We start from the raw sequence: 24,420 nt of genomic DNA on the forward strand, positions 1-24,420 counted from the left end.
ACTCATGGGGAACACAAATTCCGTTGCGGAGCGGGGGCCACCTTCTGCCACTAACATGATCAAATGCAGATTAACATTCTATCCTTCAGCGGATACGGGATAAGGTCAGGAACTGGAAGATGAAGAAGACTTAGATATACACACGTTAAAAAAGTTTTGAATGACCTCGGTTCCGAGAGCTCCAGAACCTGTACAGAAAATTGGAATAGAGATCAACATAAACATCATTTCCGCCCTTTTTATTGCTCATTAAAACCACACATTGCATGTTGTACCACCATACAGTGAGACCTTCAGGTGTGGTGCTCCAGATTGCTGTACACACTGGTACCTCTAATACCCAGTAACACGTCCACTATCACTGATGGATGCCTGTATTCGTCATGGCATTCTGTCCACAAGTTCATCAAGGCACTGTTGGTCCAGAATGTCCCACTTCTCAACTGCGATTCGTCGTAGATCCCTCAGAGTGGTTGGTGGGTCACGTCGTCCATAAACAGCCCTTTTGAATCTATCCCAGGCATGTTCGATAGGGTTCATGTCTGGAGAACGTACTGGCCACTCTAGTCGAGCGATGTTTTATCCTGAAGGAAGTCATTCACAAGATGTGCACTATGGGGGCGCGAATTGTCGTCCATGAAGATGAATGTCTTGCTATTATGCTGCCGATATGGTTGCACTATCGGTCGGAGGATGGCACTCACGTATCGTACAGCCGTTACGGCGCCTTCCATGACCAACAGCGGCGTACGTCGGCGCCAGACAATGCCACCTCAAAACAGTAGGGAACCTCCACCTTGCTGCACTCGCTGGACAGTGTGTCTAAGGCGTTCAGCCTGACCGGGTTGCCTCCAGACACGTCTCCGACGATTATCTGGTTGAAGGCATATGCGACACTCATCGGTGAAGAGACCTAAGAGGTCCATTCGGCATGTTGTTGGGCCCATCTGTACCACGCTGCATGGTGTCGTGGTTGCGAAGATGAATATCGCCATGGACGTCAGGAGTGAAGTTGCGCATCATGCAGCCTATTGCGCACAGTTTGAGTCGTAACACGACGTCCTGTGGCTGCACGAAAAGCATTATTCAACATGGTGACGTTGCCGTCAGGGTTCCTCCGAGCCATAATCCGTAGGTAGAGGTCATCCACTGCAGTAGTAGCCCTCGGGCGGCCTGAGCGAGGCATGTCATCGACAGTTCCTGTCTCTCCGTATCTCCTCCATGTGCAAACAACATCGCTTTGGTTCACTCCGAGACGCCTGGACACTTCTCTTGTTGAGAGCCCTTCCTGTCACAAAGTAATAATGTGGATGCGATCGAACAGCGGCATTGACCGTTTAGGCATGGCTGAACTACAGACAATACGAGCCGTGTACCTACTTCCTGGTGGAATGACTGGAACTGATCGGCTGTCGGACCCCCTCCGTCTAATAGGCGCTGGTCATCCATAGTTGTTTACATCTTTGGGCGGGTTTAGTGACATCTCTGAACAGTCAAAGGGACTGTGTCTGTGATACAATATCCACAGTCAACGTCTATCTTCAGGAGTTCTGGGAACCGCGGTGATGCAAAACTTCTTTTTTGATGTGTGTATTTGGCACTAGTTGCTGTCCATCGCACCTGTTAGTACCAACATACGTGTAGACTAAGTTCTCCAATGTTCTACATTTTCTTTTACTTCTGTATCCGCATGTGACCTTCCGGTCAGTGGCGGAGAGAACTTATAGGTACGTCAGTGATCCACTCTTCCGTTCAAATCGCGAATTGTTTTACGTTAAATTATGACGCTCGCTAAGCCTTCGAATGAGATCAAATTTATCTCATTTCGCAAGATGTATGTGAAAGGAAGTAATATATATACACTCCTGGAAATGGAAAAAAGAACACATTGACACCGGTGTGTCAGACCCACCATACTTGCTCCGGACACTGCGAGAGGGCTGTACAAGCAATGATCACACGCACGGCACAGCGGACACACCAGGAACCGCGGTGTTGGCCGTCGAATGGCGCTAGCTGCGCAGCATTTGTGCACCGCCGCCGTCAGTGTCAGCCAGTTTGCCGTGGCATACGGAGCTCCATCGCAGTCTTTAACACTGGTAGCATGCCGCGACAGCGTGGACGTGAACCGTATGTGCAGTTGACGGACTTTGAGCGAGGGCGTATAGTGGGCATGCGGGAGGCCGGGTGGACGTACCGCCGAATTGCTCAACACGTGGGGCGTGAGGTCTCCACAGTACATCGATGTTGTCGCCAGTGGTTGGCGGAAGGTGCACGTGCCCGTCGACCTGGCACCGGACCGCAGCGACGCACGGATGCACGCCAAGACCGTAGGATCCTACGCAGTGCCGTAGGGGACCGCACCACCACTTCCCAGCAAATTAGGGACACTGTTGCTCCTGGGGTATCGGCGAGGACCATTCGCAACCGTCTCCATGAAGCTGGGCTACGGTGCCGCACACCGTTAGGCCGTCTTCCGCTCACGCCCCAACATCGTGCAGCCCGCCTCCAGTGGTGTCGCGACAGGCGTGAATGGAGGGACGAATGGAGACGTGTCGTCTTCAGCGATGAGAGTCGCTTCTGCCTTGGTGCCAATGATGGTCGTATGCGTGTTTGGCGCCGTGCAGGTGAGCGCCACAATCAGGACTGCATACGACCGAGGCACACAGAGCCAACACCCGGTATCATGGTGTGGGGAGCGATCTCCTACACTGGCCGTACACCACTGGTGATCGTCGAGGGGACACTGAATAGTGCACGGTACATCCAAACCGTCATCGAACCCATCGTTCTACCATTCGTAGACCGGCAAGGGAACTTGCTGTTCCAACAGGACAATGCACGTCCGCATGTATCCCGTGCCACCCAACGTGCTCTAGAAGGTGTAAGTCAACTACCCTGGCCAGCAAGATCTCCGGATCTGTCCCCCATTGAGCATGTTTGGGACTGGATGAAGCGTCGTCTCACGCGGTCTGCACGTCCAGCACGAACGCTGGTCCAACTGAGGCGCCAGGTGGAAATGGCATGGCAAGCCGTTGCACAGGACTACATCCAGCATCTCTACGATCGTCTCCATGGGAGAATAGCAGCCTGCATTGCTGCGAAAGGTGGATATACACTGTACTAGTGCCGACATTGTGCATGCTCTGTTGCCTGTGTCTATGTGCCTGTGGTTCTGTCAGTGTGATCATGTGATGTATCTGACCCCAGGAATGTGTCAATAAAGTTTCCCCTTCCTGGGACAATGAATTCACGGTGTTCTTATTTCAATTTCCAGGAGTGTATATATATAGCGCGACACTTCTGGGAACGTATGTTATTGGAATTTCAGTAGTAAATCTCTCCGTGATGTACAGCTGCCAGACTTCCAGTAGCTCCTCTGTGAGAGCCAGTTCCCAGTAAGCGATCACATGGGGAAAGTTGCTGTTCTTCTATGGATTTTCTGTACCTCATCTATTAATCCTACCTCCTAAGAGTCCCACACTGAGGATTATTAGTAATAACCGACCGATGGTAATATAAACCAGCTCTTTAGTGGGTGACTTATATTTCCTTAGAGTTCTCTCAGTGAATCTAAGTCGTGGTATTTTCCTACAACTAGCTTCATGTGGCCGTTCTACGTTGTACCGTTGGGACGCAGAGTCCTAGATATTTAACGGTCGTGATTCTTTCCAGTGACTGACTGCCAATTTTGTAACCAAATAATAATAGGTCTTTTCACCTAATTATACGCAATACGTTAATTTTTTTGTGCTGAACGCCAAGTCCCCGCTTCAAGCACTGATTTTCTTCCCGCCTCTGGCGTTGCGACTTGTCTGTATACAAATTGATAACCCGCAAACAGCCTCCTGGAGCTTCTGATGTTATTCACTAGTTTATTTATTTACACTGTTAACGACCATATAAAACTTCTTTGGGTGACTTAATTTTACATCCGTGAATTAATCCTGGAGTGTTGAGTTCTACCTGACGAGAAGCACAAAGTCACAAAGCCATTACGACGTTCTGTAAACTCGTGTGCTGTTCATTAGGCGACAATGCGGAATTATTCTGAATATCTTTAGGAGGCAAAGGAAACCGGCATCACCCTAGATCACATGGGCGTACTCAGGGACTTGAGATTCACAAGATAGCCGTTATCAGAATTCGTGCTGATTCCTGCAGAGAAGGCTTTCGTTTTCCAGATAGGAAGCAACAATTAAAAGTTGAAGTTTGTTGTTCACGGACGACTCTCACACCAGAGGAGCTGCAACAATTAGTTGCTGTTACAGGAATGTGTATGACAGATTCACCACTAATCAACAAGAAACCAAAAAGTATTTGCGCAAATCTGCATAGAGAAAAGTCATGTAGATTACATTATTTACATGTCATACACAGCATTAGAACAAGCAGCAACTGATGTGTTATGCTGACACAGAGGGGGGGGGGGGGGGCTGGCATCAGCGTAATATGCTGCTCTACAGACTACAGAAAAGTTAAAAAACATAATGAGAATAGAAACAAATAAGGAAAACAGGTGATAAAACGGTGACATTGTAAAAAACTGTAAAATGGAGGTAAGTTGTGTAATTAAAAATATAAAAACACTGCGGTGACGATGCAGATGGAGACACACAAGAAGTAGACAGGCACAATTAAAAAACATGGTGACAGTCTGGTTTCTGTTCGCACAAGATAAAAAACACACTAGCGACATTATGGCAGGTGTTCGCAACACTGACGGGACGCGCAACACTAACACTCACTTATAACAGCACTATACAGGTGATAAGGCAGCAGATGGGGGGCAGAGGGAGGACCCGAACCGATGAGGGGGAAAAGGGGGTAGGAGAGGAAAAGAAAAAGGGAGGAACCGATGGAGGGAGGGGACATAGAAAAGGGGAGAGGGTGGGCGGACGCGAGAAGGAGTGGGAAAGGCAGTGGAGGGGAGAGCAGAAAGGATTCAGGGGAAAGAAGGGAGGCAGAGAGAGGATAGGTGGGAAAAAAACAGGATGGAAGGGGGAGGGGAGAGGGAGCCCAGGGAAAGGACAGAGGAAAGCAATGAGAGGTGAGGATCAGAGTTGATAGGAGGTATAAATGGAGGGAGAGAGGGCATTATCCAAGAGAGGGAGGTGACGGAAGCCACCTTGGGAAAGGAGATGATGGGTGTAGAGATGGAGGATAGGGGGGAGACACACTGAATATATCGCCAAGATTTCTGTATGCTTTTGGAGGGTGGTGCACGCCAAGATGTCAAGCCGCAAACACAAGCGTCGCTAGCCGTCGGCGCTAAGCTCCAATCACTCGGCGAGACGTTCTAGGGGCTTTCAATAAGTAATACAACACTTTTTTTTCTCGGGCAATTTCGGCTGCTAAAATGCAAAATTTTTCGTGTGACATATTGGAATATTCATGTCTCAGCCCTTGTAGTTTCATAAAGTTCCGCTTGGTGGCGGCGCTATACGTAGCGTTCAATATGGCGTTTGTAATGGAGGTGTGTTCCAAGCAGAGACCTGTCATTGAGTTTCTTTTGGCAGAAAACCGGAGTGTCGCAGATATGCATAGCCGCTTGGGAGACCTGGAAGTGAACAAGAGCACGGTGAGTCGCTGGGCAAGGTGCATGTCATCATCGCAACAAGGTCGCGCAAACCTGCCCGATCTCAGCCTCGTGCTGGCTGGCTGCACACAGATAGACTACTGCAGTGTTGGAACGTGCGGACACTCTCATTCGAGCTGATCGACGGATCATAATCGAACACCTTCCTGCGCAACAGGACATCTCTGTTGGTAGTGCTGACATATTCGTCCACCAGTTGGGGTACTCAAATGTGTGTGCCTGTTGGGTTCCTCGTCGCCTAACGGAAAACAACGAAGGACCATCTGTGCGGAATTGCTTGAGCGTTACGAGGCTGATCGTGACAATTTTTTGTCGAACATCGTCACAAGCGAAGAAACATGGATTCACCACTTCGAACTGGAAACAAAACTGCAATCCATAGAGTGGCACCACATTACCTCTCCTCCGAAGAAAAAGTTAAAAGCCTCAACCTCAGCCGATAAAGTCATTGCGGCGACGTTGGGACTCTGAAGGGTTATTTTGTTTGATATCCTCCCTCATGGTGCAACGATCAACTCGGAATTGTATTGTGCTACCCTCACGAAATAGAAGAAACGACTTCTGCGTGTTTGGCGCTACAAAAATGCGAACGAAATTCTCCTGCTTCATGACGACGCAAGGCCTCACAAAAGTTTGCTCACCCAAGAGGAGCCCACAAAACTTAATTGGACTGTTCTTCCTCATCTACCCTACAACGCGGGTCTCGCACCTTTCGACTTCCGTGTGTGTAGCGCAATGAACGATGTACTCCGTGGGAAGCAGTATGTTGATGATGGGGAGGTTATTGATGGAGCAAGGCGTTGGCTCCGACGCCGACCAGCGGAGTGGTACAATGGGTACACTAAGGTGGCGTAAGGCGGTCGTATTGGACGGAGATTATATTATAAAATAGGGTTTTGTAGCCAAAAGAGTGTGGAATAATATGGTGTATTGGAATCCTGAATAAAACTAATATGCTTACAGAAAATATGTGTTATTAACCACCGCTCGTACGTTGCCTCCAGTTTTTGTGAAACTGTGAAATTACACTCACGCTGAAGATATACGCGCAATACGTTGGGAATAATCATGTGGAAAATTGTATTCACGAAAAAAAGTGACGACCAGCGACAACGGTTCATGCCGTCGATATAGTACCACATTACTCAGTTTCTTTGTAACACTCGATAGTCGTTGACAAATAACGATGGAGCTCTGTCTAGCATTAACATATAACAGCTGCTAAATTCTATCATAAATTTTGAGGCAGAAATTGGGAGAAGGTTTCTGGATAATTTTAGCAATACTTTCAAGGTATCCCAAAGTCTAATTTGAAATGAAACAATTGGAATGGACTTCCCACAATTTCATGTAATTGCCTCGAGGGAATGCTCTGTCAGATTATAACACAATGCGAGGTGACGTAACGGCTAGACACTGGACTCTCAATCGGAGTAGCGAGGTTCATATCTTAGCCCAGTCACCCTGATTTACTTGTTCCCTTAATCAGATTAAAGGGCGGAAACAGGGATGGTTGATTGAAATTGACATAGCCGTTTTATTCTCCATTCTAGCCCTGTCCTAGCTTGTGGTGCACCTGTAATGACCCTATCATTGACGGGACTTTAGATCCTTACCTTTATTACAAATTCGCATAAAAGGATGCAGTTGACTGGGTATGTATTTCCTGCACAAACAAGAAAAGTGCTAATGCATCACTATCCCACCCTCACACGTCTTTCCCTGCCCGGACATTATTTCACCAGAGAAGAATCAAATTGTAATTCGACTGACATGCACAACTCGTAATCTCCCAGAAAACTGTAGTCAAAATAATTGGCGATAAGAGACAAAAACCCGGATAAACATCACTTAAGCTATCATTTCACTTCAACATATTTCCTTAAATCGTAGTCTGTTTTAATAAATAAAGAATAAACGCACTTGGATCTGCAAAGCAGCAAAATACCCACAAAATTTGAAAGTCATTCAATATTACAATGTGCTGCTTTCAGAAAGAAAAAGCAGAAGTTAGTCCTCACTGCCCTGATTCTGTGCTGAAAGAGCCTTCTGTTTTGGCTTTTCTGTCCATTAAACAGTCGTTAGAGCGCTGATAATATCGTAGCAACGATAGGCAAATGTGCTCTGAGACGACGTATTCCTCACGTCTGGATGAATGTCCAGAAGTGAGTATTTAAGAGATATTTCCGTTATCGAAATGAATCCGGTTCGGACGTCTTCTGTGTCTTTACCTTGTGCTACCTTCTTCGTAATCAGTATAAATGACAAAAAAGGAGTACAAGCACCTCACATATTAGCTCAGAGGTGAGATTACGAATAACTGTGTTGCCTCATTGACGCTGGAATGAATGTGTTTTCAACCAGAAAGTCAGAAGCGTAACCGACGGAGCATAAGGAAAAGAGGAAAAGGTAAAAAGTGGCGGAGGAGGAGAGGGGAAGTAGGAAAGAAAATATTTCTTATGTTATTACAGATTGTGAGAAATTAAGGATAGATAGCTATTAGAAAACAAGGCTTTATAATAACATGAAACGAGTAGTATACGGGAGGTTACCGACTGCTTTTACATTTCTGCGTTCAGTGACGGTGAAATTTGTAAGCTTTGCACTGACTTTTAATATAGCCACATGGTGCACCAAAATACATAACATTCCAATGCTGGTCAACGACGTCATACTTGGTGCAGTGATGTAAATACCGGACTAGGATTCGAGAAGAACAGGGTTACTATTCCCGTCCAATAATCCAGATTTAAGTTTTCTATTGCATGGCTATATCACTGAAGGTAAATGCCCGAATATTTCTTTAACGAGGGTGATGATCAATTACTCTTCACGACCTACTCCAGTGCCATGATTGGTCGTTATTAATGTCGACGGGATATTGAATCTAATGTCCTTTCTACATATGAGTGGGTGTGCCATCCATAATTATCTCTTGGGTATAGAGTACAGAGACCACACTATCCTAGGCTTGTTATGGATAACAGAAAGTCAAAGAGCACAGAAATTAAGATTTAGGACGAGTGCAGAAACACCGTAATTTCGCACTTGAAGTAAGGAACAAGCTCGCCTTGAACTGACGAGATGTGATGAATATCTGTATACCTTGATATATATATCCCGAGAGTAGTCTCACGGACTTTAACTGTACACCACTAAAGAAAGGTATGACTTACTTCGTGGCTTTTGACCTTTCTTTAGTGGTGTACAGTTAAAGTCCGTGAGACTACTCTCGGGATATAATAAAATGTTTACAACTGCCATTGTCCACCACAGGGACCTGTCATGAGTTAGTGTGTTTCTTTCGTACTCATTTAGCTCTTTGCTAGAAAGCTATAAGACCAGAGAGTCCACAAGGCCCCATCGCTCCTGAGAGTTTTTTGCATTTGGGAAAAGCAGTGCTCAGTCCATCGTCCGACCATACTGCTTTAGGTTAGTCGTGGTTTTTCCTACATCACGTGAGCAGATGTACTAATGGTTCCTTTAGAAACGTCACTGCCGACCTTCTTCTTCGCCTTTGTACGATCCAAGACTGAGATCCAGCTCCACGAATAGTGTGAGAATGACTTTATGAAACCTCTCTAGATGTGACGGTATTAGCACGCCCGTCACTCCCTCCCATAATATCTGGTTTATAGTACTGTTATGCGAATCTTACGTACGTTTTTGATCTGCGCTGATCAATCTGTGTGAGTTACCGGCGCTGGCATCCCATAGCAAGACGCATCAACAAGTATGGGCAGTGCGCTGGAGTAACGAGATGTGGTGCCAACCTGAAGTGGATCTTTAGAAGGGATTAATAGCTGTGTAAGGACGGATAGAAGAACATATAACAACTCAACCACTGCAATGTGGCGGACTAAGAGAACATACTAGAAATCTGACATGACTGTGTTTTGGTCGCAAAATGTATATTCTGATTTACCTTTTCGCTTCAGATACGAAAACACAAATCCGTAGCATTTTAGAAAGACAAGAGTGTATGGGAGAAGGGGCGGGGGTGAAACTGCGCCTTCTGGCCCTAGACGGGTCAGTCGGGCCCTACCGATCGCCGTGTCATCCTCTGCCAATAGAGTCATCAGATACGGCATAGAGGGGCATGATTTCAACACACCGTCGCTCGGTCGTTGTCGGGTTTCTTGACCTTGGAACCACTACTAATAGGTCAAGTAGCTCCTCAGTTGGGCTCATGAGGCTGAGTTCATCCCGCACGGATTCCTCCCAAGCCGGCCGGTGTGGCCGTGCGGTTCTAGGCACTTCAGTCTGGAACCTCGTGACCGCTACGGTCGCAGGTTCGAATCCTACCTCGGGCATGGGTGTGTGTGATGTCCTTAGGTTAGTTAGGTTTAAGTAGTTCTAAGTTCTAAGGGACTGATGACCACAGATGTTAAGTCCCATAGTGCTCAGAGCCATTTTTAGCCGGATTCCTCCCACCGAGGGAAAAACCCTGGTAGCACCGGGAATCCAACCCGAGTCTCCCGCATGACAGTCAGCCGTGCTTACCTCTCAGCTAAGGAGTCGGACAACAGTGTAAGGGAGCTTTGCATTATTAACTTATTTGTGCAGCCTTATTTATCTTGTTAAACAGCATTGGTCTACATATTATTTGAAATAAGCGGATGGCGGATCACTTTGTTACGTCCTATTACGTTACTTGTCGCGCAAATACTTCAGGTGCTTCATTTTCAAATAACTTATGTTTCTTTACAAATAGTACTAACCTGTTCTGCATGTTTGTACTTACGCTTTATCAAGTAATATTGCGCTCATGTTCAGAAATACAGAACACCTTGAAAGACTAGAGATAGGAAATTCATATTCACAGGACATGTTCATTGTTATATTCTGAAGAAATGATTACAATTCAGTCGCCGCGCAGGATTATCCGAGCGGTCTAAGGCGCTGCAGTCATGGACTGTGCGGCTGGTCCCGGCGGAGGTTCGAGTCCTCCCTCAGGCATGTGTGTGTGTGTGTTTGTCCTTAGGATAATTTAGGTTAAGTAGTGCGTAAGCTTAGGGACTGATGACCTTAGCAGTTAAGTCCCATAAGATTTCACACACATTTGAACATTTTTTGAGCATTTCAGTCACCTCGGTTCAGTACGTGTCCTGTTGCCTAGTAGGCACAGGGTCGACCATAGGCCCTGATAACTTATTCCATGCATTATGGCATCGACGCATATAAAGCGAGAATGGAGTCCTGTGGTATAGTCATCCAGGATACATTCACCTGGTTCCAAGTTTCATCTGTGGTTGTTGGCACTGGGTCACAGAGCTGCACCTCTCGTTTCACCATTTCTCAGACATTTTCGATTGGCGACAAGTCTGGTGATCTGGCGGTCGAGGGCAAAAGGCTGGCATCCTGAGACATGAAGAAGGCACATGTTCGTGCAGCAACATGTGCCCGTGCATTGTCTTGCTAAGAAATGGCGTCTGGGTTGTCGTGAAGCAAGGGTATGGCTACGGGTCGCAGGATGTCATTCACGTGGGTCAAACGGGTCACAGTATCCTGCACACGCAGGTTGTACCCAATAGCAGCCCACATCAAAAGGCCTTGAGATGGCGCCGATGTCTTGTGCGAATGCAGTCACTGTAACGCCGCTCCCCCTGACTGCGCCGAACCAAAATGCAGCCACCATTTTCAAACGAACAGAACCTGCATTCGTCCCAAAACATTATCTGATGCCATTCCTATCTCCAGTGATGACGTTCCATACACCATTGCCCCATTGCCGTCTAGCATGTTTCTGCACATTAGTCGAAGGTAGGCGGAGAAGTAGGTGACGCCCACGTAACTTACGCCGTAATAAACGGAGACTGACTGTCACCTCTGATAGTGTATGCTGTGTTACACAATTCCACTGTTGCGCCAGAGTCAAGAACGATACAGATCTGTCCTGCATGGCCGTTCGGACGAGGTGCTGATCTCCTCGGGAGCTGAGCTGGGTGGTACGACTTGACCCATCTCGTCGTGTTCTACGGTCTTCCGTGAACCATTCTGCCAATAACGCGCCCTCTTTTAAACTCACCGATTTCATGGTACGGTTCGTGCATACGTTTGCGGGGCATCTTGCACATGTGCTCAAGTCACACTGATCCATTACCTTCCGTTTAGAGCGACAATGAGAGCTGCAGGCACATTTTAACAGTAGGTGGTGTTGCAGCCGCGATATCGATCTTGACCCTGAACCCGAGGACCGACATGCTTCAAATGCTAATTGTTTCTGCAGAACATGCTAATGTACACGGCCGGCAGATATGAACTTCCTGCCTCTAGTCTTTCAAGGAGTTCTTTTTCTTCTGAACGTGAGGGTATTTGACGTAGGATTCTTGTCGGTTTACAAAACACTTTCTTAATCCTGTAAACATATTGTCTCTCGACTGTACTGACGGGGCCAGTCAAACAGACGAACAAAATCATGAATGCACTAGAATTTGATGTGTTAACCACTGATTGTAAGGAAATCTATTACACATAATGTCAATATGCAGTTAGGAGATCAACTTCTTGCGCGTAATTCTTGTAACGACACTTGGCTACAAGCAGCTGAACACGCGAAGGATTTTGTTGCGCAAAGCACGTGACAAAAGTAGGTTCAGTTGGAAAACATTATCCGAGGCGTCACACAAGAGCGTGACGGTTCCGACAGCAGTATGTCACAAGTATTCACAGTATTTTCAAACACATTTATTATTAAAGACAACACAGCCTTTACAGTATAACAGGAAGGAAAGAACTTTCACCGCTATGCTTTCTGCATAGACGGAAATATGTACAGGAAATTACATAATCTGTTTTAGTTCGATCAGCGGTAACAAAGGGAACCAACTTAAGAGTGCGCTGTTAAGGAATAGCCGTAAATATCTGGGTTATTATCAGCAGGAAAACAAAATCATTTTAGATTTACATTTATTAACACAAAAGCTACTTGTTCAGAAAACTACAGCAGCAGAGAGATAATACTTTCATTGAACTTTTCAAAAATACAAAAAACTGGAAATGCGCACGTTTTCGTTCACCTGCGCTCCTGCCCAAAGAGTACGCATTTAGCAAATGTCGCAAATGAACGCAATATCACCCTCAAATGAAGAGCACTCTTCGTGCCACAGTCTCTCACACTTAATGCACTGGATCCAGTCCTCTGGAAACGTCAAAATCTATGTTCTCTACTCATAGCTTTCAGTCTGTTCCTTAAAGCAGACTCCTTCGTACCAAGAGCAGCAGCAGCCTAATTTGAAGTCATTCAGAAATATGTACCTGCACTTCGGAGTCCACAACACATTCAAGAGGTACAAATTTGCATTTGTACCCTACAGAGATCGCAGGCACTCTTTGGGGACGCTATAAGCGCTCTCTTTCGTGAAGAAACAATGATTCTAAGCGAAGTCAATAGATGGCAGCACACATCACATTTGCAAAATATGTGGTTGCTGTATTGTAGACCGCAAGTCAGCATTTCTAACTGCAGTCAAGAATTAAAGGCTATTGCTCGTGTATTCTGTGTATTACTTATGCAACAGAGTACCAGAACTGCATCAGGAAAGCTGAAAAATGATTTTTACCTGTTTCACTTCCGAAACACAGGTTTTCTTCACACAACTTCTAGAAGGTGTTTCTGATACCACTCTGAACACAGACACGTCGGCGGCGAGCCGATCAGTTAAGTCAACTGTCAGAAACACAAGCTGCACTCTCTTAGGGACTGCACACTCTTTGGCACATTTACCCTATATTTGGAACAATGGCTTTTGACTTGAGACTTAGCGCTCAGAGAATTTTTTAATCAATATAGTTCTGCTGTTTACTGATAATTTTCTTTCAGGCTCACAGAACTTGAATTCATTTCGTATCAACTGGCACTGTCTTGAATTATTTGCAACATGTTTCATTTCTGGTGCAATATCTAGATGTGGTAATTTTCATATGGAGTCAGCAGATCGCGTGTTCCTCACCCAAATTTATTTCCCCGGGAAAATAATAGGATGTTGAATGTGTTTTTACGAAGTCTGACACTGACGTCTTAGCTGAAGCTTTCTCTCTCTCCCCAAAAGAGTGTCAACTGGTATTGGCATAGCTGATTTTACATTAGACGACACACTACAATAAAATTCTAACACCAGCCTTTACCTTGGGATGGTAACTCTACCAACCGATTCAAACTTGCAGTATTCCAGTATGCTCAAATACAGCTGTTCTACTTTAAAACTGCAGTATGGTACACACATTTCATGTATCAGGAGGATCCATATCAGTGAAAAGTAGAAATACGTTCCATTTTTTAAGATGAAATTGAGAGGATGGTGTTAAAATTCCTCAGTCCATTTTATTACAATGGACCTTTGGGCAAAGGCGCTAAAAGATTCAGATAATTGTCTGCTGCACAAAAATTTACGCACTATGAGGTCACCAAACAAACTAGCGAAAATTGGTTTCATGAAATCATTGTTGCTTGGCAAATTTCATATTTATGGAGTAAGTGGTGCTAGGAGTGGAAACGATGCGCATGCTTCTTGGAGATCTTAGTCAGTATCTGATTCTACACGCTCACACAGTTGTAGTTTGTAATAAAACATCAAAATGTATGACTCACAAACATAATAATTACTTTAGTTCAGCGTTATTTTGCGGAGTTCACTCGCAATTTTTAGTGATGGACAAGAATTATCTAACAAAAATAAACGAACGGAAAGACCTCAAACTATTTTCGTTCATCAGTGCACGTATACTATCTCTCAAACACAGAATACGTATTAGTTTAAAAAATTCAGATCGCGGGAGGTACACCGGTACATAACGTCAAGTTTTGTGTACAGCACGCTACTTATAAATTGGAAGTTAAGAGGACTATATAACATTTCTTTTTCTCTTCCAGTCTTTAGCAAAGGTGCAAGTTTTAGTTTACGCCGCGCACAGCAGCATCGTCGGCACGTGTTGAGAGACGGCTTACGTCAGCAGGAAGCATTGTGCTGAACCCATCACAAAATTTCTGTCGCAGACACACACATTCTCTGAAGGCTGCATTGTTACGAAGCAGTAACTTATACCAGAAATAGAATAAGCTCACTTCTCACGATCTCCTCTCTGAAATTGTGTGAATACAAGAAAACTAAACCTACAGAGACCATGATTTGAAGTAGAGGCAGTGTTCATTGGAACTTGGGCATTGTGCAGAATGTTGAAATTTGTTTAGTCTAAAACAAATTAAGTTCATAATTCATGATGTTGACTACTATTTTATTGTAAATTTTCGTATTAATTCTGCCTTTACATGAGTTTAACTGTTAACATATATATTGTGACAGATATATGTTCATATAACGATGATTATTTTCCTTGTCGGGAAAACAAAATGATAAAAAACTAAATAATCGACCGGATCTAATAATCTATGTATTGGCATCTGATGCCGCAGGAGCCTCTCGCACCCAAATTACATTCTGTTCTCGTGCGAAGGTGTAGAAAAAATCTTAATTGATTATCCTCAAACTCAGTTTCATCTTCTGCTTTCCTGCTTAATAACCTTCAGCGGTACTAAAGAGTCAACATAACATTCTCTCACAGTTTTTTCAAACTCATAATGCGCGCGTACTATCTCTCAAACACAGAATACGTATTTGTTTTAGAAAATTCGGTTCGCAGGAGGTCAACCGCTATAAAACGTAGTGTGTGTTACTTTCACTCTTAGCTCGATAGAAACACAACGGTTCTACTTTTGCCACGTTTTTAAACTTTGTCTTGTTTGATAACAACAAAAAAAGAGTAGACAGAGTGTTTAATAGTTAAAAATTACCAGTCCAACTACGAAACATGTTTAGCTTTTTTAAATTCTCCCAGTAATTTAATTTTAATGACACGTCTTTTATGAGTATGAAATTTAGACAAATACATTCAATTATGTCAATAAAGACCTCTGCTATGGAATTCAGATATAAGCCAATCTTTATTCTTTTCCTCGTTCTCGTCTGAACGTTTCGCGTCAGTCATGAAAAATTTGCCGTTTTTCAATTCTGCACAGAAGTATAATTTTCCTAAGTACTTAATCGCTGTTGTCCGTTTGAAAAAGTAGTAACAGTTACCTTTTGAAATTTAGTTTGTGCCAGTATGATGGAGCACGAATTAATTTGAACGAGGATAGTAAAAGGAATGGGCTGCCACGCTACTAAAAGTATCATCGAAGGATTTTCGTCTTAGAAAACAATAAAAAATTTATATTTGTTACATAGGATTGGGTGTTGAGCCATATTCACCCTTATATGGGGTAAATCAGAACTCCATCGATAAAATTTCTGTGGATTTTCATGGATATTTTCCGAATTTTTGGTACAACGGCCCCAGGGTCTGCGGTGGCTCGTTACAGGGTAATTACTTGTTTCTTGGTTTCTTACCCTTTGTATCAGGATTACACTAAAAATAACTGCACAACATTACAAATGTCGACAGTATGCGCAGTGTGTATTGCCTGGAAACAAACGTGTTCCATCCACCCATTGTACTTATTATTAGCAACAGCAATGTCTACTTCACTGTCGGTCCTCAAGTTTGCATTCAACACTGCTTTGTTATGTCTCGGGTTTCGCTTTTTTCGGACGGTGTTAGTAGTATGTTAACAGTGATACACAGTAGGACGAAAATAACTGATAAGAAGTTGACCAATATGCAGCTCGTGTACGAGTTCACTGAATCCAATGGGATAGCAGCATGATGACAGTATAATCACATGTGTCAGCTATTCCCGAAGCGACGGCAACCACATCACAGTCCTTTGGCATCTGAACATAAGCGCCCAAGAATAATCGGATCCTTCCGTGTTACTACGTTTTGGTGACTGGGTATTACAGGCTTTTTCACTGTTATGAAAGTATTTTCACAGAAACAACAAAAATTTTGATAACGAAGCCAAATAAATCGTAATTTCGTTATTACTCTATAACGAGCCACCGGATGTCACGTGACCCTCCTACCGATTTACTGATAAAATATTTCTGAACAACTTCCTAAATTTTGTCGATGGAGTCCTTGTTCGATCCTTATAACTCAGAAGTTCTTTCACTTCATTCTCATATTGCTATCCATTTATTTTTCCTACAGCTTGAATGTGACAGTGAAGCTATTTGGAAATTATATGGCAGTTCACTGAAGTACCTGTCCTGAAATGAGGAACAGTAACTCTGACAATAACTGGACAGTTACTAATTGGTGTTCTGCAAACCGTGATTGGTACCCTGAAAGCCAAAATTAGCTTTTTGAAAGCCTTTACTAATTTATTCTGACTGTTTACATTCTTAAGACTATTTTCATTTCTCTGCAGGTCACAAAATAATGGCACTTGTGAACATGACTGGAACTGATCAGAGTGCTGGTTTTTGGAAAACTGTTCATTAACTTTTTGGGAAATGTTCGCGTCAGCTGCCGGAATGGTAGTTTTATGTAGATCAATTGTATGCAAAAGCTTTTTTGTGAGCATATCAAGATCAATAGTTAGCAAGTAACAGTGATCAGAAGATTCTGAAGGAAACCGGATGCTCTTAAAGATTTCGCTTTTTCTTAAAATTCTTTTGCGTAAAGCAGAAAAAGGAGGGAGTGTCTGGTTGGTTTCTGATCCCGCGTGGAGATCGCGTCGCAGTGGTTACTATGGCATGAAAGCTGTTGAACGTCGGCTGACCGCCGCTCGCAATGAAAGTGCGAAGATATCGTCGCTGTACGAGTAACGGTTGTTGACGGTGTTCCCCACAAACATCACGTCGCCCGGAATTCCCACATCGGAAAGTGTTGCTCTCTGCTTTAGGGTTCCCGGATCTCGAACGAAGTTACGCCGCACAGAACGCTTAAAAACGTTTCCTTCTTTGAGAAGGAATCTCATGGTGTGAGCTGTCACTGTTACATCTTTTTAAGAGAATTTTAAATTTCGTAAAAAAATCATGTTAAAAGTTGCCCTGGAAGAAGAGTGTTGACATGCACAGCTCATAGATTTTTTTGTGCATGTAGTTTAAAAGTCAGGAAAATAGTGGTCCACGATTCAGTTTTTCCACTTGCATATTCAAGAATTTTATAGTCTCTCTCTAGCATTTTTCTCTTTTTCTTTTACGTTTGATTGGAAACATTGAAATAAATAAATAAATAAACAGCAATTGAAAAAGCTATTTAATTTCTGTCAAAAATTATGAATTAGACGTATTACGCAATATAATAGGGCTGTGGGGTTACAAAGACATTAAAAACATTCATCAGTTTCGAAAAAATAAAGAACGTGAAAATGTAGCGCGGAGTTCATTCTCACGTCGCAAATCCTGTACTGTAATTTAATAAGAAGTAGTCACAATAGAAACGAAACTCATAAATTACCTGTTGAGAACTGTGCTGGGAGGAAAAGCTCGAGTTGTCTCTCTTAACCTGCTGATACACTGTTTGACCAGAACAACGGACGAATAAATTCAGTTGCAATTTTCTTGCTTTCGTGCAGGCTTCCGCTTTATGTTGTAGAACTGTTGTTTTTACTGTCGTGTAATCATTTTTTTCGACGTATCAAATCTCAGAATTCAGGAAATGTTTCTGCAACTTAGATAATTTTTGTTCGTATTTAGCATCCTATTAAGGAGATGTGAACAGACACTTTATAAAGCGAGCAACTGACACACTATCTGTTGATTCTTCTTTTTTTTTGTTTTACACAAATTGGTAACAGAGCAATTTTATAACAGCGAGGAAAGTGTCTGGAACGAAAGAGATGAATTTGGTCTTCATTAATTAACATAACACAAAGAAATTCGTGCTCATATTCTCCAGAACCACAAGCTGAATGAAAGTCGTCGTTTTATCGTGTTGTACATGTAGGAAATGTGTAATGCTGCAAGCTAACGAGAAATATGACTAAAAGCAGTGCCAAACCGACAAAAATGTGCAGAGAGATGACAGTTTCAGAAATAAGCAGAAATCAGACAATATTGCTACCACCGTAGACGACTTAAATAAATAAAAAGAAACGCTTATCAGACGAACCGTACGATATTCGGCAGTGAGCACTTCTTTCTGACATTAAGGGTGTTTTCACTCTTTTACATATATTTGTGTGTGTATCGTAATTTATATTGTATACATAATGCGATCTTTTTTTGAGGAATATATGTTCAGGAGAGACTAAGATGTAAGTGTTTTCTATGAAGAGAGATACGTTGATTTTGGATTGTATTACTTCGCGAAATGAACGATATCATTCTCGTAAAGTTTGCCGTTGGAACTTATGGAGCAACTGTATAAGAGTTTCATCCAGAGAAAATAAAGCTATTTCGAATCATACACCTTTTTCTAATTAACCAGTGTTATAAACTTGATAGTGTTATTAGACATATGAAGTACATTCAACACTGGCCTTCTCTGATGTCGTGCAGACTGCTGCTCGTAAGAGCCTCTGAATATTGTTTCAGTCACAATGTCGACCCATTATACACAGCTTTTCTTTGTCATTCCTGTGCATCTGAACTATGTCATTGACCCCAATGAAAGTCTGCAATTTCTACGTTGATGCTGTAGTCCATGTCAGGATACAGTCTGGTTGTAGTTGTACGTCAAAGATAATTGCTTACAGCATCTGACAATGACCTACAATCAGTAGTCTAAATACTATGCAGGAAGACGGAACAATAAAACCGACTGGACATCTGGCAGTACTCGTATATTGCAATAATCACGCCGGAAAAAGACTCAGAAATCACAATACAACCATTCCTATAAATTATATCGTAATTACTTATCTTTCTCTGCACCAAATCCAGATTTTCTTACAATTTCGAAACTGGTATGATTATCTTGAGAAGGAAAGGACGGAAGGAAGATTATGTATTGACGTCCTGTCGACGACGAGGTTATTGCAGACGGAGCACGGGCTCGGGCTGACAAACGAAATCATAACAGTCGTTTTGAAAGGAATCACCCTGACATTTGTATTAAGTGCCTCAAGGAAACAACGGAAAACCCTAAATACTGGTAGTCGGACGGGGGTTTGAACCACCGTCCTCCCGAATGCGTGTCCAGCGTCCTACCACTGCACCATCTCGGTCGGTGATTATTATGAGAGCAATCTGTGTGTTTTTATCTACGTTCCAGCTCAGCTGTGAATGTATGGGGCAAATTCAGCCAATCTTGCTACATGTATGACTTAGTACCACGACATAATTGCCGTTGGGGTAAGACAGCCATCGAATATTTGTCGTGGAAGTGGAAAAGTGGTGACTTGTAAGTACAACTCTGCAACAAATCATCAATATCGACTAGGCTTGATACGTACATTACTTACCAAATCGATAAAAAATACCGCGGTGAGTGTGGGATAAGGGATAGAACGAACTGAAAGGTAAGCACAACTCTGGAACACATGGAGGAAATTGCAACTAAACATGGCACATGGATGGCTTACTACCCAGCAAAAAGTACTGTGCCGTTAAGACACTGCTAGCACTCCTATTTATTCTTGCTAGGAAACTAAAAATAATGTATATAATCAAGGTTTGTGGTACATTAATATTAACTTCAAAAATCAAATTTTTAAAAGGTTTTACTTTATAACTTGTATCTTATATTTTTAAAAACCTATAAGTAAATTTTGATTTCATGTCTTGGACAGATGCCATTTCTTTCAGTATCTAACATAAGAGTGGAATGAATGACTAATTGAGCGTTCTTAAAACACTTATCAAAAACAAGACACTAACTTTCGTTACCGAAAGTGGTTCGTTGTCTACACTTACATGCTGAGTTCTCAAATAAACTGTCAATATATTGCTACATCATACGTTCTGTAAGCGTGCTCATTGTTGATTAATCGAACAGCATGAAAGTTAATAAACATGGCATCTGCATGAATATTCGTACGGATATTTGTTATAGATCTCGTGAGTACTGGGCTTGAGATGGAGTTCAAAACTTTGTTACATCACAAATCTACGGTTATTACGGAAGAGTATTTGACCAGATTCAAAGAAAGCTGTCATTTTAAAGTAAAAATTTGTTCTCGAACCCTACAGCCAGATGGAGACTAGTAGCCAGTTGTTACTGACATTGTTTGAATGTTTTGGAAAAAATGAAATTTAAGTCGTACTGGATAGCCAGTGATTGCTTATTTTGAAAATAATTTATTATTCGATACAAGGAGAACAATTTCACAATCAAATTACCGGTTTCGGCTGTCACCGGCTATCCTGAGCCCTTGAGACAGATGCCGTGATTCACTCCCACCCGAGACTGCGACGGACAATAAATTATTCTTAAATTTTTGAATATGCCACTGTTTTTACCTGTCTTCTATTTCTTCTGTTCACGGGATACTTGTAGTGGCTCGAGAGTCCTCCAGAAAACTCGATGACGGCTTTGTAACCTACTTAATCAAAAATTTAATGTGATCCGAACGCATTGCTTTTAGTTTCTATTACATTCTATGGTTTTAATATTCGCTTCAGTACACTGATCGAGAAGAGTGATATCAGTACATTGGTGAAAGAAAACTCCTTTATTCGAAGTACTACGGCGGACTGAAGAGAGAATTTTATGTAATTACTGGTTCCGCATATGACTAAAACTACGTGAATTTCTTTGATACTCCTGTAGACAGAACTTTGCTGTCTCTCACATCTCTGTTTTCGTGGTCTCTGTGACTCCATTTAACACTTGTTTATCCGTAATACCGCTCTCTCTCCCTCCCTCTCTCTCTCTCTCTCTCTCTCTCTCTCTCTCTCTCTCAAACGAGGTAATCCGCTATGCAACAGCCTTCATGACAGTGTTGAATAAAACCTATTAACGCGAGGGGGGAGGGGGGTTTCAGGTAAGGTTAAGCTGTCACTAGTGTTGGTGGTAAAAATATTTTCATCAGTAGAATTAGGCTGACAAATCGAGGGTTGTTACGCCTTCACGTCATAGGGGAGTAGTAGGCTATTTACCGAAACCGGAACCCATGTTCTACATCTTTTTTATTTTCATATCATTCCAAAATAGATCAAATACTGATTTAAACTGCAAAATTAATTACGACGTTTACCTATCCATGCATTTTACGCCATTCACAGGTCGAAGAAAGACTCCAACGTCACTAAAACCTGACATAATCTGAATGTACGGTACGGTATACATTCACTGTACTCAGTAATTGACTTCAAAAGCGTAATTTCTGCTACGACGTCATCGTGATCATCCATCCGTAGATCTGCGTTTACAGCATCGACATGGTATGACTGCTTACCCATCACACTTTCGCTGTAAGCAGTAGTATCAAGGAGGTGGGGAGAATATCAACCACAGAATCATCTAGTATGGACGAAAACACTTCATTTTTAATATTACACATAATACACTTAAATTTATATTACTTATTGTTTCTCGGATTTATATCCAATGTGAAAATTAAGGCGACGTCTGAATCTGATAAATTATCTCAGTAAGTTCTTCCCAATGAAGTAATTTTTAAGACTGGAACGAACGATGGTGGTAAAGAGAGGGACAATTGCCAATGTTCAACTTGTCAGTAAGAACTATATTAGTTCAGGAAATGAAATTATAACTAAAATTGGAAACCTTAAGCTTATGATTAGCATAATTTATTTTTGCTGCAAGACGAGTTGACCCAGAATTTTATGAGTACTTTTCAAAACAACCGTGATGAAGTAGAAGATTGCACGGACACGGTGATACAGCACGTTGATTTCATTATGTAAGTTATTGCTCCTGCACCTTCCGTACGTTGCAAAGAGTAGCGGTAAGGCCAGTAGAAAATTAAGCCCAATGAATACAATGGAAACCATTGACTTTTTCAAAATTCCTAAATTACTCCTAAAAGAGGTTTTATACTAGAAGAACGCAGAGCGATTCTCTAGAAGCATAATGCAGTACTAGTATTGTATGTTTACTGTTCTTAATTCCAAAGCTAAGTACTCTGTCAGTGTCAGTGAAGATGAAAGTGCACCAACTTTTGTCGCCAAATATAACTCTTATTTAATTCGTAGCAGTACTTACGTTTTTTATGTTGTATGAGTTCATTGTAATTGTGGACGACCAGGTGCATGAGGCTAGCCATTTTCTGAAACACAATAAAGATAAATATTATTTTTGTCAGTCTTACTCCAAAACATTTTTTAGTCCAGTATAAAAATATACAACTGAAAGTGTTCCACAATGAACTATACTATTTTCACTTTTACTTTTATAGTTTTAGCATTTTATGTAACATAATTTTTTCTTTTGCTTTTTTATACATCAGTACATCAGTTTAACAATATGAAATTGGAGCATATCGGAAGAGAAGAATATTTTCCTAGTTCAAATGAGAGCAACAATCCTTGATAGATATTGCAAAGAAGTTTATTTTTCTTGCGAAATTACGGATTTGTCTTTAGACACCTATTGCCAATGAATATTCAAATTTTTAATTATCATCGAATGATACATCTTTCTTTTTTCGGACTGTTTTTGATATATCTACAGCCTTTCTCTTCATCGATGTGTTGGGGCCAATATGGGATTCGCTGTGTTTCGAGAATATTTTTAACGAATCCGTAGTTAAAGTATTTCTCTTTATTGTAATCTTAGATATATATGACGTAATTTTAGAAGATTATGTTACTGCGCAAATATCGGCATCAGCTGCGGAAATCGGTTGACGCTGTGTCAGAAAGAAGGCATAGCACAAATCCATACAAAGTTAAACGAAAGTTGCGGCCGTCATTGAAATTGTATGTAGACAGAACCCAACGACATTTCCTATACTGGCCCTGTTTGTATGTTAATAACAGTACCGCTTTCTAAAATTACCAAGTCAATGTTATTTTGTTTCGGGGAGAGCTTCCTGGTTTTAATTAGATCCGTGAGATCGTGCAAGAACTTATTGTACTTGTTGAATTTTCATCCTCTTCTTGACAGCTGAATAATATCACTTATTTTATAAAGACTGAATTCATGACGTTGTTCAGGATAGGATTTTTAACGGATTTCAAAGCACAATGAAAACAAAAAAGGTCTCGCAATATAGGTAATATTTACGTCTGGTTTTGCAGCAGTACAGATTTCTGGCCATTAATGAATCAGATTACGATAGAAAAAAATGGTATAGGATTTGCATTAAAGTTTTCTTTAATTAGGTTGAAATCTGATAAATACATATTGTGATGGCTAAGTAAGTCTCATGATAGGGTTATAGTGACGTAGTAGTGAGTAGATACAGGAAACCAAAGAGTTTAAAACGGAATGCATGCTAGCCGTATCATGTGGAAAACATGCTTTGCTGCTCTAGAATTTTCGCTATTCTGACTGCAACAAACTGACTCTGCAGAATTCATCTGTGGCACGACAGTGTGGAAGATGTCACAAATTCAGCTAAGTAAAAAATACAACAATTTGCGCCTTTATTTGCATATATAAGCTGATTTCTGGATTTTCCTTTTGTGTGAGATACAAGTGTGACAGATACAAGTGCTGATTCGAAATTTTAGATTTTAATATTCTAAGCGTTGTTTTCTCATAATCTTCCGATGATTGTCTCAATACCTATGTGTATCTTGATATACTGTGTGCTTCAGAACATTTCCGAGTGTGGCGAAAATCTCATAGTATATCGTAATTTGTGAACTTAAATTGTGCTTTTTAGAAACTTTTGGCAACAGTTTTCAGGTTCGTGATTGAATAACTGTGTCACATATTGTGCTACAATTAGTATTCCCTTTCAAGTGTATATTGTCTCCATTTATCGTAAATTAACATTATTTTCTAGTTTGTTAGCGACTACAACCTAAAAAAAGTTTCAGGATATTAGTAACTTTTATCACAGGGTTTTCATTTGCCTTAAT

The 24,420-nt window shown here is 42.0% G+C and overlaps 1 protein-coding gene across 1 annotated transcript in view; it reads right to left on the bottom strand.

Annotated features, from left to right (window-relative positions):
* LOC126183784 (elongation of very long chain fatty acids protein 7) overlaps window positions 1–24,420 on the bottom strand; it is a 120,953-nt gene that overhangs the window by 78,650 nt on the left and 17,883 nt on the right. The window contains exon 2 of the mRNA XM_049926020.1: window positions 22,595–22,658. Within this exon, the coding sequence (XP_049781977.1) occupies window positions 22,595–22,655 (61 nt within the window). The 5' untranslated portion in view covers window positions 22,656–22,658. The remainder of the gene's footprint in view (window positions 1–22,594; window positions 22,659–24,420) is intronic.

The sequence above is a fragment of the Schistocerca cancellata genome, chromosome 4, assembly GCF_023864275.1.
Source record: "Schistocerca cancellata isolate TAMUIC-IGC-003103 chromosome 4, iqSchCanc2.1, whole genome shotgun sequence".
NCBI classification, from domain to species: domain Eukaryota; kingdom Metazoa; phylum Arthropoda; class Insecta; order Orthoptera; family Acrididae; genus Schistocerca; species Schistocerca cancellata.